The following is a 19466-nucleotide window of genomic DNA, read 5'->3' as shown; positions in this document are numbered from 1 at the left end:
GCAACACACTCAAATCACAAATAAAGAGAAGTATCATTATTCAGAGGGTCAAACCGATCTCACCATAAAAAAATGAATGTGTATAAACCCCAAGTGATGATCTAAGTTCGGATAAAGTAACTAGAATAAAGATGTAGAGCTCTTATCCACCAAGCATGGTTCTGCTTGGTGAGCTACAAGTTAGGATGTCATTTACGTGCAAACTTAACTAAATCTAATGTAGGTAAGGTTTATGTTGGTAACCTACTATTCAAAAGACTAACTAGAGAAACCGAAGAATCTTGAAATGATCACGTCTTGTTTGAGTAATAATCTCATAGATAGGCGTCCATATATACACTTCTTGGTGAGAAAACTCTCGAAATCTCTTGTGTTTCTAAAATCGCTCACGGGTCCTAATGCGAGCCCGGAAGCTCTTCGCTTATTGACCAAAATGTAAACCGGGCCAATAATGTTACGGGTCCATATCCTTATCTGGAAGCACCAGACTTTGGTGCTTCAGACGAATAGAAGGCACAACATGGACGCATCCTATCAAGCATGGCCTCGTGTCGGGACCTTATTCAGTAGGGTTCACATGTATTCAGATAAAAATGAGCGTATTGTCTTTGTACAGAGTGCGGACAACATGTACTTGAACTTAGATAAGACAATCAAGTTCTAAAATTTATCAAAATTTGGCCAATTTTGAACGGTAGATGCAAAACGAGTACCTGATATGTGATACAACTCATTGGCCGTGTAGAATCACGTAGGCAACATTTCGATAAGCGGATTTCATAATTGCATTGGTCCCCATAATCGTTTCATCAAACGTGTGATGGATGACAGATTGGAAATAATTTTAGTATTCCATTGGCAAAATCACAAACAACATGCCATCGTGGCTAACGCCCCCGACATTCTAGTCTTAGATATTGATAATGAATTTATGTTAGGCCTAGTCATAGGTGATAATTTAATACTTTGGAGATGATTGAACAGAACAGAGCAAAAAACTTCATGCAAGAATTCAATCTGAAATGAAAACATCATCTTAATACCTGGAACTTTCGACAGGGCTATGCTTCCCCACCTTTCGTGCTCGTCCAGCGGGCCAAGTGGAAGAACCTAACCCCATTGGACCCAGTACCACCGAGGCACAATTTGGATTCACAAGGAAATCTGAGAGGAATACAAAACCACTCACCTTTCGGGATGATACATCCTGCTTCAAGCTTATTTGTCCAGCAACATCGAAAGCCATGATCGTTTCCTCGGCATGGTAGATTGAACGGTGAGTTTTGCAGCTTTTGGCGGCATCCAATCTGTATACAATTTGGTGAATGCCGGCAAATCGGGCAACCTTTCCAGGTACATGCATTTTTGAATCTCTGCTTTCTTCAAAGAATTCAACTCTTTCAACCCTTCGACGGTTCTCAAATTTTGACAAGAAGAAATAGAGAGATGCTGTAGATTTCTCAACTTGGACAGGTTAGGCAATTGTTCAATCGCATGACAAGTACCAATGCTTAGAGACTTGAGTGATTCCACTTCTCCCAAATCAGGAATCTCTACCAGTCTGGGTAAGTCTCTGAGTAGTAACGTTTGTAGCCTCTTCAAGCCAGATAGATCCGGTGTGCTCTCTAGGAAGTCGCACTTGCATATCGTCAATTCCCTTAAGCTCTCCAAGTATTTAAGTACGGGCAAGTGTGGCATCGGACAATTGCTGATTTCGAGAAACGACAAACTTTTGAAGCCAGAAAATTCCGGCACTTGCAGGATCCAACTAAGTTTCAAGGTAGATAAGCCACGTGGAAGCCGATGGATGGACTCTGCATCCCTCCAAACCGAGATACCCTGTTTTGCGCTCCGAATGTCGCTAGGACTTTTTCTCCGCACTTCAAGATGATGTAGATCAACTAGGCTCGAGAGGTCAGGAAGAACAGGGATATCACCAGCTTCAACTACTAGATATTTCAAACCGGAGGGAAGCTCTGGCAATGGAAGCAGCCGGCGGCTTGAAATTTTAAGCATTTGGAGACTAGAGAAACCACTGATCTTACTCGGCACTGTAGAAATTGGGCTTAAATTCAAGTCCAACATCCTCAGACGGGTCAGGCTCCATTTTTCCCACGGGATTTCATCCATAAGACGCCAACAGTTTGAGGCATTGAGCTCTTCGAGTGTCTCCACCCTTCCGAGAGCACAAGGTATCGTGCGTATCTCTGTGAATGCCACATTTAAAACTTTTAGCCTCTTGAGATTTCCAATGGAATCAGGAAGGACGGAGATGAGTGAATTCCTTATATTCAACTCGACCAATGACTCTAGTTCGCCAATAGAGTCCGGAAGTTCAGCTAGATAATAGCAATCAACCAACCGCAAACGAGTGAGATTCGTTAACCTTCCAATAGAGTGAGGAAGTTTGCAGATAGCCTTGTTACAAAAAACTTCAAACTTCAGCAAAGATTTCAGGTTGCCTAGTGTCTGGGGAAGCTTGAACCTGTTGGATAAGGGTCGGAAGGAAATCCGGGGCATGATAATCTCCGACAAGCATTCTAGAGAACCGATTTCTTCAGGCAATCCTCGGAGCAAATCGCAACCCCTAATATCTAAAGTACTTAGATGTTTTAGCTCACCGATTGAGCTACCAATCATAGTCAATCTCCGACAAAAAGCGAGAATCAATTTCTCCAAATTGCCAAACTTGGAAAAATCGGGTGTCTTAATTAATAGCATGCACCGTGTCAAATCTAGAACTTTCAACATTTTCGCCTTCTGCAATGGACAGAAAAAGCCAATTACAAGCCCATGAAAAGTATAAGAATACAGTAGCACACAACTAGCTGGCAAATGTCAAATGATAGAACTTGAAGCAAACATGAGTGAGGTGTGCCGGTACCTCGATTTGGCTCCATCCAACCCAATCATGGGTGATATTGCTCTCTGAAAGATCAAGGACAACTAAGCCCACTGGGCAAAGATTTGTCGCTGTGAGATTCAGTGGGCAATGGCGCCAAGAAAGCCATCTCAGATTAGGAAGACTGTCTTTGAAGTCACCGATGAAATTCATTCTTTCCCCTCCAAGGAACGTCAACTCTGGGAAATGGGCTAATTCTTCAGGTGTTAAGTCATGGGTAATACCCAGACTGAGTGCTTGTACAGCTGGTTTTTCCTGCCAGCATAGAAAGCAATAAACGAAGGAAGTAGTCAACAATATCAGTAGTTCTCCTTCGACCCCAAGCCAATTGAATCGAAAGCATGTTATAGCAAAGCAATTGCCTTGTCCTTCTCAATTTGAAAATAAGACAAACAAAGCATGTTTCAAATGTTCATTCGGTTTTGATTTTTCTGTCTCATCTATTCAAGTCATTTTCATTTTCATTTTCCATTGAAACAAGATACGAGCTAAACAAATGGCACTTAGCTTTCTTCTCGTTTTACATGGGTCAGGCATGAAAACATATACTTATTTGTCTAGAAGGTTGCCCTCTGTTTCTCTTTAAATCAGAAAAAAAAGCAGGCCATCAACCAATATTTTCGATTTTAAAGCACATGACAGAAGATTTTGTTGGATTGACATTTTTTCTACTTTTAACAACTCTGACCTTGTCACTCCTTAGTATGCGTGACGTCTGCTCATCAATCCAAACCCAAGTGCGCTTTCCAGCATCTTTGAAATTCTTTTCCTTGACAATGTACCTTCCTAAATATCGAAGTTCATCATGCATCCAGAACTTATTATTCTCGTCGATCTTTATCAAAGACATAAGGCGAAGAACTCTAATCGCGCTTTGTGGAGAATATTCACAATCATCCCACATGTAAGATGCATAAGACTCGTCCTCCCCGACACAAAAACATGCTATGTCTAGGAATATATTTTTTCTCTCGGGGTCCAATTTATCGATACTTATCATCAGCGTCTTTCGGATGTCCCCATGTGGTACTTGAATTAAGTCCTTCAATGTCTTCTCCCATTCTGATTTGCCAGTGCCAGCGAAAAGAGAACCCACAACTTCTAGAGTCAAAGGAAGCCTTCCTATGCTTGAAACAACTTTTGCCGAGAGATCAGAGCAATCTTCCGGAGGAGTGTCGCTTCTAAAGGCATGCTTGTTAAAAAGTTGAATTGCTCGATCCAAAGGCATTTCCTTTATTGGGTGGGGCAAGTAATTGCTAGGTCGCATTTGCATCTCCTCATGTTCTATTTTGCTTTTGTCCCTAACCGTGACAATTATCCTACTTCCGGGACCGAACCAATCACAGCTCCCTGCGAGGTTAGTGAGTTGCTTCTTCTCGTCCACATTATCGACAACAACAAGAACTTTCTTGTCGCCAAGTCCTCTTCTTATGCGATCGATCCCATCGTTGGTGTCATAGATTTCTTGAGCGGATGTCGAGCCCAGTGTTTCGGATAACAGTTTCTTTTGCATGTCTAAAAGATCATGACTTTGAACATCTTCAAGGAAACTACTGTGGCTGAATTTAGACCGAAATCGGTTGAAAATGACGCTAGCAAGAGTTGATTTACCGATACCGCCTATCCCATTAATTATAACAAAAAGTACATGATCATGAGAGTCAGCATCCAACAATTCCACTATATCTTCTAGATCATCTGTTTCAACAAAATGGACAGGAAGAGATCTGTCCTTCCCCGTCAGCTTAAGCTGAACCTCTCGAACAATCAATCCTATAAGTTCCCCATACCTGCCACACAACTATGGTGGATGAATACAAATTGAGAAGATGATGCCAACGCACTATTCCTAACTTTCACACGTTTGAATAAGATAAGCTTAATATAATCAAGACCGGTTTACAGACGGTTGCGATTTTGCAAATAACAAATTAGAATCCAATAAAACACAACAATCTCTGGTTACAATCATAATTATTTAAGTAGTAAAGGGCTCAAATTAGCTGTTGTGGCTGCAAGTAAATGCCGTTATCTTATTCTTGTTGCGTGTTTTGTTTGTTCGTTTGTTCGTTTTTTTTTTTTTTTTCTTTTTGGCCAAGAAACACCATTAAAAGTGAGAATGTATATCCAACATTCACCATTCATAGCAGTCTATATAGGTCCTTTAATGATAGTAGAGAAGATGTGACCGGATTCGGGTGTTTGCTTATCTGCATAAAACTGATGAATTGCTCTTTTTGTTAAAACTGATATTCATCAAATAAGCTTTAGTTATTTTTAATGTGCAGGCAATGTTTTGAGATTGATCAAATATATAATCAGTTATGCTATTAGCACAAAATCAGTCTGTTTGATCTACACTGAATTGTTGGAAAAATAACTATTTTTGTATCTAAATTTGTGTCAAGGTTTTTCACAACAAAACAGGATGCTAACTTAGCGTTATAACAGCAACTTGACAATAACAACTACCGTGTTAATTATAGAGAGAAACTATAGTTACTCGAAGATTAATTGAATAAGGGATATCTTCAAATGTATAAGAAGAAGAAAAAAAGCGCCGTTTTCAGATTATACGAAAATTAATAGCTGGATCAAGTTGTGGAAACTCACTCTTTCCCTTCTCGCCTCCAACCAACTCTGGTTGCAACCTCACGAAGGGCATCTCTCCAGCGATGCACCTCATCGGGGTCATACTTCTTCTCCTTCTCAAGCTTAGACAGGGCCTTACTGTACAATCCGGTTCTGCTCTTGACATCCTCCGGCTTCACGTCGAAGAAAAGGGGGAGGATCTCCTTCTTCCCATCCGACTTTGAAGTGCAATCCACCATACGGGTAAGCTCGCGGAGACACCACGCACTGGAAGCAAAGTCCTCCGAGAAGATGGGAATATAGATTTGAGAGTCGCTGAGCGCTTTCAAGAGCTTCTCGATCTTCTCGCCCACTCGGAGCTCTTCGTCGTCTTTAAAGACGCGGATTCCTTTCTCGACCATGTCACGATAGAGGCAACTAGTGAAGTTATTCCGAGTATCCGAACCCCTGAAACTCAGGAACACCTCGAACTCCCTTCCTGATGTGTCGGTGGCGGGTACCATCGGACGCTGCAAACCGGGCCTGAGATAGAATCGAGCTGAACGAAAATTGTCAACAACCTTGCTTGAGGCGACACATCAATTGAGGACAGTTTGAAAAAAACAGAGAGCAAAAACAGGAGTGGATGTGGTGGTCAGTCACGACTGAAAGCCATCAACTGGCAGATGGCAAACTGCCGAAGAAATCAAAATCACAGGAAACCCAGATCGAAATATTCAATCGAGTAATCGAAAATGATACCGATGTAAAGAGAGAGTACCGAGTGAGCTGATCGAAGGCAAACAGATGAAGGCCAGGCCACAATCCGCGAGATCGAGAGAGAGACTCAGGGGAGAGCAGAGAGAAAAAAATAAAACGAAGGGCGCCGCTGGAGAGACGAGAGGCCAGATCTTGGGATAGTGAATTAAGTGAAAAGTATAATGTGTTTCCAATTTAAAACATTTTAGAGTTGGGTTTGAACCGGTTAAACCGGTTATACCTGAGAACCGGTTTCACCCAAAAGCTGATTTTACAAAGCCGGGGGAGGCTTGATCTTTAGCCCTCTTATTTTATATTATTTTATTTTTACATATGCGAGTCTAAATGTTCCATGTAAGGAGAACTTGGTGCGAGAAATTGCTGCTAGTGACTGTGGCGAATCTCCGGAGAGGCATCTCCAATTAAAAATTCTCGATCTTGAGGCGAGAGGCGATGTTCCTTGTCCAACCGTAGGAGAAAGACTAAAGCGTATATTGGTAGTTTAATTGAGGGGTACCAGCCCAAACAATTCTAAATCTATCATGTGTCCGTCAATTTAGTTTTAAACTTTATAAATTTATCATTTTAGTCCTAAATTTTTTTCACAATTTACTAATTTTGCTCTAAATCTTTTGACGATATATTAATATAGTCCTTTCGATTAATTTTGAACATAAATCCCTAACGTGGCGATTGTGTCCCGTAGAATAGCCAATGTCAACGTTAGCGATTTTTGGCCAAAAATCCGGCTATAAGGATTATATTTACAAATTGTCAAAATATTTAGGATTTAATTGGCCAAACTAAAAGGTTAGGACTGAATTTGCCGCCATACAATAGGTTTAGGACGTTTTTTCAAAATTTACTTGGTGGTATTAAGAAACATATATAATTGAGCAAATTACCGTTACAAAGCCAAAATGACAAAAAAAGGCAAATGGATTCGGTAAGAAGTCCTTTTTCTTTGTCAATATGTCACTGAGTTCTAATCATAAGGAAGTATTCCCGTAGTTGTTAAATACAAGTCTAATAGGAAATATGATGCACGTAGAGATGAAATCAAACGGATTAGGTGGAAGTTTTTAAACAACGAGACCCCTTAGAAGACTTTATTATGAGTTATAGTCATTAAATTAGTAAGCCTCTTCAAGCCCAACTACCGCTTATCCCTGCCACTCCCTTCTTTGAAACTTCGTCTTGACAGAAATGATCAAGCCAACCAAATATAAAACTATCTACAATGTTGAATCTATGCCGCATTGGGAAAATTACCAAAATAGGTCATAAATTTATTATAAGTGTTCCAATTTAATTTTAAATATTTTTATTTACCAATTCAATCTTAAACTTTTTGCATTTGTGACAATTCAGTCCATCCGGCCAACTTTGGCCAAATTACGCCGACGTAGCAATTTTAAATAGTTTTCTTTATCAATTTTATGTGTTGTCACCGAATCTTGTTTATTAAAAGCAAATCAAAAGAACAGAAATAGATTTGATAAGGGCATGTATGGCAACTATTTTAGTTCTCAAATTATGTTCCCTAAAAAAAAAAAAGATGAAAATCTTGTTTGGTAACATAAATGATTTTGATTTTAATTTTGTTCCCAAAAATAGATTTGGAGTAGAAACAAGAAAAAAAAAAGTTGATTTTGGAAAAAAGAATCACTTTTAAGAATCACAAAATAGAATGAGTCACACATCTCTCACTTTTTCTTTTCAGTTCTCTTGCCAATTTTTTCTCGACCTAAAACAGAACGATGTCTCATTTTCAAATAAAAATATATCAAATAATAAAATAAAATATTCGAAAAAACTTGGAAAATTTTTAAAAGATCAAAAAAGTTTCAAAAAATCCCTAGAAATAGAAGAAGCTTAGATTAGGATAGTTTGACCTCATTTTCATAAATTTGGTCCTAGATTCCCTAGATTTCATATATTTTGTTCTTTTTTAGAAAAATCATAAACAACTTTGCAATTAAATTCAAACTACATTTCTCTAAGCCCTTAGGGCTTCATTAAGGCTTTATGATGCGATTTATCAATGCCATGATTCCTTGATTGCGTACTTGATTTCATTGGTTGTGATTTGCCTAGGTTTATGTACTTTAGACTTAGCCTAGTTTTAGAAAATTTAGAAAAAGACAAAAATAACCATCGTGAACACTTAGCAAGCTCTCGTGCTTAAGTTTTTGATGAATTAAGATTGAAATTTGATTTCCTAGAACCAAAAGCGCACACCAATGCGGGGTAGTGCAATGTATTTTCCTTGTAGAAACAAGGACGTCACTTGTGTCGGTTGTTCGCTCGCTCAAAAGAGTTCGATGAAACCCCATAATAAATGGCGAAAATGATTCGTAATGATTCTTATTTATTTTTACATTTCAATATGCAATATGTTGTATAAGAGAATCAACATGAATTAATTTTCGATTAATTCGAAATGTATGATGAGATTTTACAAAGTAACTACGTAATTATTTGACTTAAATGATAAAAATTGAGAAGAGCAATTATTTTCAAGAATATAAATTTTGTACAGTTATCAATCACGTTTGTGGTTCGGGGATAAAAATTTTGGATGGTTACCAAATGCGTTACGATTCTCTAAAACTCATTCGAAAAATAAAATCAGAAAAAATTATTTTAATCAGAATAATTTTTTCGAACCATAATGGTTAATCCTATTTCTTTGTCGAATTTTGTCTATTGTTCGCCGAATCGTAATGTAATAAAAGCAAATCCATCTCGAAATCTAACGTCAAATGTGACGCACGTAGTTTCTCGCTTGAACCTAGACACGTCACGATTACTGTATTACTCGCCCAGTTGTACGAGACCAACTGAAAGCATGAGTGATTGCTTATTCGTCCAGCTGGAGTTGCCGGGAAAGTCGCTCGTCAAAATTTCACGGCAGAAGAAGCTTTCACGCACGTGCAAGCGCTAGGCTGAGTTCCTTTACTCACAGGTCAGACCAGACCCTGTGAATGAGCCGCAGTTTACAACATCGAAGTTAAGAAAATAAACCATTCTCACTGTTATTCTATTTATTACTGGGGTGTGTTTGTTTCGGGGAGAGTATTTTTCTATAATTAGTTTTCCAGACTTTTACCCGTTTGGTTCTTCGAAAATGGCTGAGTTGACCAAGGAAAATCTATGCATAAAATTAGGAAAGTGAATTCCTAAATCTAAAGTGATGAAAACACTTTTCGGATTTGTTCCTCTCAATTTTTTTTAAAAAAAATTCAATTTATTATTATTATCTTTTTTGATTTTTTAAAATTTTATTCATTATTTTTCTTTCGTTTTTTTCTTCCGCCTCTAGGATGAGGGTCGGAAGCGGGCACGGCCGAGCTTGAGCTTAGGCTCGGCTTCGACTTTGGCTTGGGCGGGCGAGCCTTGGGCTCGCCAGATCCGACGAGCTCGAGCTTGCCCGTGGCAACCATCGACCTTCGCAGTGAAGGAAGAAGAATGAACAAAAAAAAAGGATAAATAAATAATCTAAATTTTTTTTTTGGCTGGAGCCTGGTGCACCATTGTCCCACTTGGGAACGACATGATTTATTTCACCATTGTTTCCTCTTTCAATTGTTCAATGATCGAATAGCTCTCTTGGTTCACTTTTTTTTTTTTTTTAAATGTTGCATGCTGGATCAAAGAGTTTGAAAAAAGAGCAAGCCCTATTGAACATTTTTATCTTTAGATCTAGATTTCCAAAGCCTCGTGATGCTCCAGCTGCTTTAGTTTCTGATATCAGGAAAGTGAAAAACATAATAATAATAATAATAATAATAATAATAAAACAGATCTGGCGTCATATCTGATGCACATGGGGATAGAATCAAACCGACAAGGTTGGACTTCTTAAACCATGAGCCATGAGACCCCCTCGGGATAAATTTATTAGGAGCTATTATTATTAAATGTCCAGCCTCTTCAAGCCCAGCTCTACCCCAACCCTCCCACGTCGTTCCATGAAACTTCCTCTTGATAGCAACGTAATGATCACGATAGACAAATATACAATAGTCTGGTGGTGTTTAATTCATGTAGATTGCATAATGAGGAGATAATAAACCATTGTCACCAAACCAGTTGAGGTCCCATGCGTTGCGCAGACCTGAAGTTGATTTACTGAAATGTTTGTTTTGAAGATATGTAGTCCAATTTTACGAACTGAGCATTCATATATCAATCAAAGAACAAAACATTCCTAGGCACCTATGAAACATCCGTTTAGTCTTTCTTCCTAGAAGATGCGATGTTTCATTTTAATGTTGTTATGTAGATGTCTATAATTTACTAGCAAATACTGTAGCATGTTTGGGGATCTTGATCTTTGTCGACTTCCTGTGATCTATACTTGGTAAGGCTTATGCCTAGATTAGTTAGACTGTATATTTAATAGGATCTTTTCGAATTGGTTTTGGGACCGAATTAAACAAAATTTTTGTTTTGAGTAGATTTATCTTAGATCCAGGCCCTCCCGATGCTCCGAAAAAGGCCAGGAAATTCAAATCGGAGCATTGCGAAGATTGTCAATGAGCTTGCTTTGCAAGCCGCTATAAACCTTATTACAGCAATTCTAGAATCAGCATTGCTAGGATCTAGAAACGTAATAATGTGTTTCAAATTTAGAACATTTTAGAGTTTGGTTTGAACCGCCTAAACCGGTTTTACTTGAGAACCGGTTTCACCGAAGAACCGATTTTAAAAGGCCGGGGAGGAATGTTCTTTTAGCCTCTTTTTTTTTTTTACCATATGCGAGTTGTCCTCTTCATCGGCGTAATTGGAAGATTTTGAGGATGATCACTCGATTAATTATTTTTTTCATGACAAAAGTTATATAAGCTCGGTAATCTTTTAGTCTAGATGTTCCATGTAAGGAGAACTTGGTGCGAGAAATTGCTGCTAGTGATTATGGCGAATCTCCGGAGAGGCATCTCCAATTAAAAATTGTCAATCTTGAGGCGAGACGTGATGTTCCTTGTCCAACTGTAGGAGAAAGACTAAAGCATGTAGTGCTGCTTTTGTGAGAGATACTTCTCCAAACACTTCTTAAAAAACTATATGGTGGCCAATTTAGTTTTAAACTTTGCAATTATATCGTTTTAGTCCTAAAACATTTCACAATATAGTCATTCTAGTTAATTTTGACCCGGAATCACTGACATGACGATTGTGTCTTGTAGAATGGCCAATGTACATGTTAGCGATTTCCATGTAAAATTGGCCAGAACGATTATATGGGTAAATCCTCAAAAGATTTAGGACTTCATTGACCAAATTGAAAAGTTTAGGACTGAATTTCCCACCGCATAATCGCTTCAGACGAATAAAAGGCACAACATGGACGCATCCTACCCAAGATGCCCTCATGTTGGGACCTTATCAGTAGGGTTTCACATGTATTCGGGTAAAAATGAGCGTATTGTCTTTGTACAGAGTGTGGATAACATGTACATCTTATTGATTTTGAACGTTTTGTATTTACTGCAATTTGAGGGACCTAAGTGCAAGTAGTGAATAGAGGATGGGACATGGTATTGTCAAAGCATTTGGATAGCTTGCAGGCAGGAAGTAAACAATCCTCAAGACATGGTGGATGGCTCTATTTACTCAGTTTGGAGCACCTTGGCGAGAAGACTCAGGCTTCGAGATTAACTGGTTTCGAAGCTTTAAAATCCATGGAAAGCAGGCCAGAGAAAAATCGATTCACTTTTTGCCTTTTTAAATGTAATCACGGATGGCGACGGTGAATGCCAAAAGCAAAGAAGTATTGCTCAAAAAATTATTAGTTGTGTGGTAATTACACAACATTGCTAAGCGTGCATTCTAAAATTACATTTCATTATGCTAATGACATTGAAGAAAGCCTATTGCGAAGACGCCAAAATTAACCACATCGACTAATAATCTATCTGAACAACTTAAAATATACCAAGCTTTTTATATCCCTAGTGATATTCAATGTTATGGATAAGTAAATATTCAAAATCTCAAACAAGGTACGCATTTCCTTTATTCATTAGGGACAAGCTTAACCTTTTCACCGGCAAAAGTGTCAAAAAAGTCTTAAACCTGTTGCATTAGTGTCAATTCAGTCCTAAATATTTTTTTTTGTATCAATTCAATCCCAAACCTTTTACAATAGTGTCAATTTAGTCCTAAAATTTTACATTTATGCCAATTGAGTCAATTCGGCCAATTTTGATTGGAAATCACTAGAATGGACGTCAATTATCCTACGTGACACGGTTGGCGCTAATGTGGATAATTTTTTAATATTTTTAATAATTTTAAATATAATTTTGAAAAAAAACAAAAAAATGATTAAAAATTATTTAAAATATTAAAAAAAAATATCCAAGTTAGCGCTAGTTGTGCCATGTAGGACAATCGATATCCACGTCGGTGATTTTCGATCAAAATTGGCTGGATTAACTCAATTGGTATAAATATAAAAGATTTAGGACTGAATTAGCAACAATACGAAAGGTTTAAGACTAAATTAGCACCAATAAATGGTTTAAGACTAAATTGGCACCAAAAAAAGGTTTAGGAATAAATTGGCACTAATGTAATAGATTTAGGACTTTTTTGACACTTCTCTCCCTTTTCACTGATTGACCTTCATGAACCTCGCTACCAAGAGGTTTGGTGACAATCAAAAGAAAGTTGCTCATAACATTAATATCCTCCTCATCCTAAAACATCCTCAATTCCACAATTTCATCTACTTTTTGACTAACTTGAATGAGCCAAGAATTCTGTACGCTCTTTTATGTTAATTTGCCTGTAAAGAGCGATTCTTGCCTTCGGAGGCCCTTGTTAAAGCAAGGATATAACACAATTATTGACGATGATAAATACAACTTAAATTCTCCTCTTCGCTATACTTTGCATCTTAACCGACGTTTTTCCTTCTCTTTGTCGCTCCTCCAAAACAATGCGTCTCTTTAAACTAGAAGCAATTGATTTTACTTGGGAATTTCCAGATACATACGTGTAATGCAAAAATTGCAAGATCGGATCTAAATTATAGAATCTCCAAGCAAAAACTGCAAGATTAGCTCGACAGGACCATCCAGGAACTGAACCAAATCAGGAACTGATCAACCCCTAATCCAAACTATCCCACTAGATACTTTTTGCACGGGATCACTCCTCTAAAAGGGTTAAAAGCGTAATTCCAATTACAACCACATCAAGTTACAGTGGGCAACTCTCCAATTGTGGGAAATGAGTTACCATTTATGCACAATGTATCTAATTCACTCACATGCAAATTACTTTAATATCGTTGATTGGTACTTTGTATTAATTACAAACACCAATCGAGTTAAGTATTTCGTAGCCGTATCATATATGATAATCTCAACATATTTGTATTTGAACTCAAATAAGACAATCAAGTCCTAAAATTTGTCAAACTTTTGCAATCAAAATTCGGGGGTTTTGTTTGACTGATTACTTCAATGTAAAACATTAATATGTGCTTTTTGGATGCAAGAAGCAAAGTAAGTACTTGATGCGTGATACAACTCATTGGCTGTGGATTTGACAATTGCATTGGTCCCCATAATCGTTTCATCAAATGTGTGATGGGAGACAAATTAGAAACAATTTTTGTCATCCATTGGCAAAATGACAAACAACAAGACATGCCATCGTGGCTAATGCACCCGGCATCTTAGATATAGGTAATCACTATTTGTTAAGCCTAGTCATACATAATAAATTTATGCTTTGCAGATGATTGAAATGAATAGAGCAAAAATCTTCATGCATCACAAGAATTCAATCTGACAATGAAAACATCATCTTCACACCTGAAACTTTCGACAAGGCTATGCTTCCATGCATTTTGTACCCGTCCAGCGGGCCAAGTGGGAAGAACAACGTCGGCCCCAGGACGACCGACGCGCAATTTGGATTCAAAGGAAATCTGAGAGGAATACAAAACCACTCACCTTTCGGGATGATACAGACTGCTTCAGGCTTATTTGTCCTGCTATATCGAAAGCCGCATTCGCTTGCTCGGCACGGTGGACTGAATGGTGTGTTCTGCAGCTTTTGGCGGCATCCAATCTGTATACAATTCGGTGAATGCTGGCAAATCGGGCAACCTTTCCAGGGACATGCATTTTTGGATCTCTACTTTCTTCAAAGAATTCAACTCTTTCAACCCTTCGACGGTTCTCAACATGCTACAATAATATAGCTTGAGACGCTGTAGATTTTTCAACTTCCAGAGATTAGGCAATTGTGGGATCACATTACACCACCCGATGCATAGAAACTTCAGCGATTCCAGTTTCCCCAAACCTGGAACCTCCGCTAGCTTGGGCAAGCCACTGAGATGCAAGTCTTGTAGCCTCTTCAAGGCCGATAGATCGGGTGTGCTCTCCAGGAATTCCCACGACGATATCTTCAATTCCCTTAACCTCACCAAGTATTCAACGGCAGACAAGCCTCTTTTCTCCAATCTTTTGAAGACCAAAAAATCTGAAACTTGATTCTTTGGGCCACAGAGGTCGGGAAAAACAGGGAATTGAGGGATATCCTCATCCTTCCCAGGCCAAATATCCTCGTTCGCGCTCATGGGTCGTCGGCTTCCACACACTTCAAGATGATGTAAATCAACTAGGCTCGAGAGGTTGGGAAGAACAGGAAATTTAGCAGCTTCAACAACGAGACATTTTAAACTCGAGGGAAGCTCTAGCAACGGGTGACGCTGGTGGCTTGAAATTTTAAGCTCTTGGAGGTTAGAGAAACCACTGAGGTTTGTCGGCACTCTAGAGATTGGGGTCCTATATAAGTCCAAGATTCTCAGACGGGTCAGGCTCCACCATTCCCATGGGACTTTACCCTTGAGATACGAACAAAACGATGCATCGAGCAATTCCAACATCTCCACCCCTCCTAGAGCACAAGGTATCGTGTGTATCTTTGAGTGTCCCAACCTAATGACCTTTAGTCTCTTCAGCTTTCCAATGGCATCAGGGAGAATGGAGATCCCCGATAATTGCAAATCCAACTCGACCAAAGATTGTAATTCCCCAATAGAGTCTGGAAGCTCATATAGATTCTTGCATGCATGGAAACTCAACTTTGTAAGATTCATTAACCTTCCAATGGAATGGGGAAGTCGGCTAATACCATAATGAAGTCGAATTTCAAATTGTGTCAATGATTTTAGATTGCCTAGTGTCTCGAAAAGCTTGAATGGTTTGACTCCGGAGGGCATGACAATTTCCGACAAGCATTCTAGAGAACCAATTTCATCAGGCAACCCTTGGAGGGAATGACATCCCTGGATATTTAGAGTGCTTAAAAGTTTTAGCTTACCGATTGAGCCATCAATCGTAGACAATTTCACACACCAAGCGAGAATCAATTTCTCCAACTTGCTAAACTCAGAAAAATCAGGTGTCTTGGTTAACTCTTTGCAGTGCGTCAAATCTAGAACTTTCAACTTTTTTACCATCTGCAGTGAAATAAAAAGGCCGATTCCATGCCACAATCAGTATGAGAAAACAATAGCATACAGCTAGCTAGCGAAGGTCAATTGGTAGAATTTGAAGAGAACATGAGCAAGTTGTGTTGGTACCTCGATTTGTAACCATCCAACCCAGTCGTCGGTGATGCGGCTTTGTGAAAGGTCGAGCACGACCAAATTCACTAGGTCAAGATTCGTTGGTGAAAAATCCAAGTGGCAATGACGCCAAGAAAGCCATTTAAGATTACGAAGAAGATTTTTGAAGTCGCCCACGAAATTCATTCTTTCCCCTCCAAGGAACCTCAGCTTTGGCAAACGGACTAACTCTTCAGGTGTGAAGTCATGACTAATACCCACACTGAGTGCTCGTACGGCTTGTTTTTCCTGCCAGCAGCAGCAGACAATAAAGATGAGCCTACAACGATACCAGTGGTTCTTCTTCGTCCCCAAAATAATTTAATGAACCGCAAGAGTTCGTAACAAAACAATTTTCATTTTTTCTATCAATTTGAAAAGAATGTAAACGAAGCAAATAAAGAAATTTTCATTCTCGCAAATGAAGAAAACGTGGAATTTCACACTGGTTAGGCGTGAAAGCATATAATTTTGTTGTTTATGGAGTTCCTTTCTATTCTCTATAAATTAGTAAACAAAGAACTCCATCAAGCAATGACCTCGAATTTGGAAAGCACATGGCCGAGAGATTTTGCTGGATCGACTATTATATCTTCTACTCTTAATAACTTTTACCTCATTGCTCCTCAGCATGTCTAAAGTATTCTCATCAATCCACACCCAAGTGCGCTTTCCAGCATCTTCAACATTGTCTCTTTTGACTATGTACCTTCCTAGGTCTCGAACTTCATCATGCATCCAGAATCTATTGTGCTCATTGATCTTTATCAACGACATGAGGAGAAGAACATCAATCGCGCCATGTGGAGAATAGCCGCTACTTCGCCACATGTAGTCCGCATAAGTCTTATCCTCCCCGATACAAAAGCATGCTATGTCTATGAATATGGCTTTTTCTATTTCGTCCAATTTGTTAATACTTATCATCAGTGATTGTCGGACGTCCTTATATGGGGTTTGCTTTAAGTCCTCGAATGTCTCATCCCACTCTGACCTGACTGTGTTGGCAAAAAGAGAACCCACGACTTCCAGTGTCAAAGGAAGCTTTCCTACGCTTAAAACGACTTCTTTTGAGAAATTATAGCAATCTTTCGTAGGAGGATTGCTTCTGAAAGCATGCTTGCTGAAAAGCTGAATCGCTTGATCCAAAGGCATCTCCTTTACTGAGTAGTCCATGTAATTGCTAGGTCGTTTTTGATTGTCTGTATTTCGTATTGTCCTTAGGTCCCTACATGTGATAATGACTCTACTACCACAACCAAACCAATCACAGCTCCCTGCCAAGTTCTCGAGTTGCTTCTTCTCATCCACATTATCGACAACAATCAGAATTTTCCTTTTGCCAAGTCCCCTTGTTATGCGATCGATTCCATCGTTGGTGTCATAGATTTCTTGAGCAGAATTCGAGCCCAATGTTTCGGATAATAATTTCTTTTGCATATCTATAAGACCATGACTTTGGACATCATCGAGAAAACTACTGCAATCGAATTTAGACCGGAATCGGTTGAAGATAACACTAGCAAGAGTTGATTTACCAATACCGCCCGTCCCATGGATTATAACGAAACGTACATGGTCATCAGAGTCAATATCCAACAATTCCTCTATGCGTGCTAGATCATCCGTTTCAACTAGATGATATGGGAGAGGTCTGTTCTTCCCCTTCAACTTAACAAGAAGCTCTCGAACAATCAGTTTTGTAAGTTCCCCATACCTGTCAACAGGTGTGATGCAAGATTATTGCTTCTAGAAATCATCTATTTAGTACTTGTTTTGCTGAAATTTAATGGAGCTCTAATAACTATCACTCCATTGGGTTTAACACTATAAATCGATCTATATCTTAAAATGTATAACTTGACCAATTAGTTTTTAGCTTAAATGAATAAGTACTTCACGTATTATACTAAAGATATAGCTCAAAAAAAGTTGTGAAAAAGTTACCCTTTTCCCTCCAGCTTCCAACCTACTTTAGTCGGAACCTCAACAAGAGCATCTTCCCAGCGCTTCACTTCATGAGAGCTATACTTCTTCTCATGCTCAGACAGGGCATCTCTGTACAAATTGGTTTTAAGTTTGACATCGTCTGGCTCCACATCGAAGAAAACAGGAAGGATCACCTTCTTCCCGTCCGACTTTAATGTACAATCTACCATGTGTGCAACCTCACGGAGACACCATGCACTGGAAGCAAATCCCGTAGAGAAGATGGGGATGTAGATTTGAGCGTCTTCAAGGGCTTGCAAGATCTCTCCCTCAATCTTCTGACCCACTCGGAGCTCTTCACTGTCTTTGAAGACTCGTATTCCTTTCTCAGCCATGTCATGATAGAGGCAACTAGTAAAGTTATCCCGCGTATCCGGTCCCCTAAAACTCAGGAACACCTCGAACTTCATTCCTGAAGTGAGAGTGGCTGGTGCCATCGCACGTAGCGAATGAGACTTGAGAAAGACTCGAGCTGAACAGAATGTCGACGAGCTTGCTTGAGGCAGGACATGAATTGGGCAAAATTTTAAAACAAAAGAAGGAAAAAAAGTAACAGATGGGTGGGTATGTTCAGTATGGCAAACTGCGGAAGAAATGGAGAACGCAGAGATCAAAGTGACAAAAGACTTGAAATGCGAAGCATTCTATGAAGACATCGAAGCGAAGCTGGAGACAAACGCGACTCTGGCAAAACTTGACAGAGAGAAAGATCGAAGGTCGCCACAGGAGAAAAGAGAGAGAGAGAGAGAGAGAGAGAGAGAGAGAGGGGTGCTACCGTGCTAGACATGAGAGCGGAACTAGTTTGGAGTACAACACATTTTTCAGGGTTTGGCTCCAGCTCCCAATAGCAGATCTTACATGGCCGGAGAGAGCTTTTTGTTGTAATTTAATATGTGAAAACTCTCATTAGGATCTTGTAATTAAATGTCAATGCAAAAGAATTAGTGAAATAAATAAGAAATAATAAAGACACCAATGATTTATGAGGAGTGTCCGTATCTATATTCACGGGAGAGCCGATAAAATATTTCACTAATAATTAGACAACTCAAGTTACAAATAGCTCGCACGCTCAAATGTTTCTTAAATTTAGGTTAAACCTAAATTCCAAATATTTACAATGAAACAACTCATCTTGGATATAGACCTCACTGAACAACTGTCGGCCATTTAAGCTGTGCCCCGCTATCGACCAAACAAACGAAAAGTCAACTCACAGATTCGAGGTGTTTACTGGGTAGCTGCCCTTCGGTGCCTCTGAGCGTACGGCTTCTCCTGCTTTTTCCTTTTTGCCTTGTACATCTCACCCGTCATGATCAGTAATAAAAGCATCTGTTCCTCACCAAAAAAAAAAAAAATCGCTTGGGCCCCGCATTGATTGCTTTTTGTCCATGTCCACTTCTTGATCCAATGGTCAAACATTGGATAAGATCAGATAACCGATGCATATCTTGTGGGCGCCGGATAATTATTCTATTGTCGAAATTAATTTTAGAAAGAAATAAATTTTTTATTTTTATTTCTAAATAAATTTCTGAGCGAAATTTTTTTTTTTGTTGATAAAGACATAAAATTTATGTTTCTAAAATATAAATTCGTTTGATAATA

General features: G+C 39.0%; 3 protein-coding genes across 3 annotated transcripts in view; all 3 read right to left on the bottom strand.

Moving 5' to 3' along the window:
- LOC115747019 (disease resistance protein RPV1-like) overlaps positions 1 to 19466 on the bottom strand; it is a 51139-nt gene that overhangs the window by 22574 nt on the left and 9099 nt on the right. The window lies entirely within an intron of this gene.
- LOC115747003 (disease resistance protein L6-like) lies at positions 1012 to 18603 on the bottom strand. Its single transcript, XM_048285248.1, has 5 exons — positions 17817 to 18603; positions 16485 to 17586; positions 15846 to 16118; positions 14362 to 15722; positions 1012 to 1345 (listed from the first exon to the last, which is right to left on the bottom strand). The coding sequence occupies exons 1-5, from the start codon at positions 18293 to 18295 to the stop codon at positions 1219 to 1221; spliced, it is 3342 nt and encodes a 1113-aa protein (XP_048141205.1). The 5' UTR covers positions 18296 to 18603; the 3' UTR covers positions 1012 to 1218.
- Positions 2790 to 6044, bottom strand: LOC115747013 (disease resistance protein L6-like). Its single transcript, XM_048285250.1, has 3 exons — positions 5516 to 6044; positions 3591 to 4692; positions 2790 to 3157 (listed from the first exon to the last, which is right to left on the bottom strand). Exons 1-3 carry the CDS (start codon positions 5995 to 5997, stop codon positions 2825 to 2827), a joined length of 1917 nt encoding a protein of 638 aa, XP_048141207.1. The 5' UTR covers positions 5998 to 6044; the 3' UTR covers positions 2790 to 2824.

The sequence above is a fragment of the Rhodamnia argentea genome, chromosome 1, assembly GCF_020921035.1.
Source record: "Rhodamnia argentea isolate NSW1041297 chromosome 1, ASM2092103v1, whole genome shotgun sequence".
NCBI classification, from domain to species: Eukaryota; Viridiplantae; Streptophyta; class Magnoliopsida; order Myrtales; family Myrtaceae; genus Rhodamnia; species Rhodamnia argentea.
Note: the sequence above shows the minus strand (reverse complement) of the source record. Positions and strands in the feature narration are given on the sequence as shown.

Coding starts and splice junctions, on each gene's coding strand:
- LOC115747013 (XM_048285250.1), bottom strand. CDS start 5,997: ATGGTACCCGCCACCGACACATCAGGAAGGGAGTTCGAGGTGTTCCTG. Junction 4,693..5,515: donor TGGAGGCGAGAAGGGAAAGA/GTGAGTTTCCAC, acceptor GTTGTGTGGCAG/GTATGGGGAACTTATAGGAT. Junction 3,158..3,590: donor GCATACTAAGGAGTGACAAG/GTCAGAGTTGTT, acceptor CTATGCTGGCAG/GAAAAACCAGCTGTACAAGC.
- LOC115747003 (XM_048285248.1), bottom strand. CDS start 18,295: ATGGCACCAGCCACTCTCACTTCAGGAATGAAGTTCGAGGTGTTCCTG. Junction 17,587..17,816: donor TGGAAGCTGGAGGGAAAAGG/GTAACTTTTTCA, acceptor ACCTGTTGACAG/GTATGGGGAACTTACAAAAC. Junction 16,119..16,484: donor ACATGCTGAGGAGCAATGAG/GTAAAAGTTATT, acceptor TGCTGCTGGCAG/GAAAAACAAGCCGTACGAGC.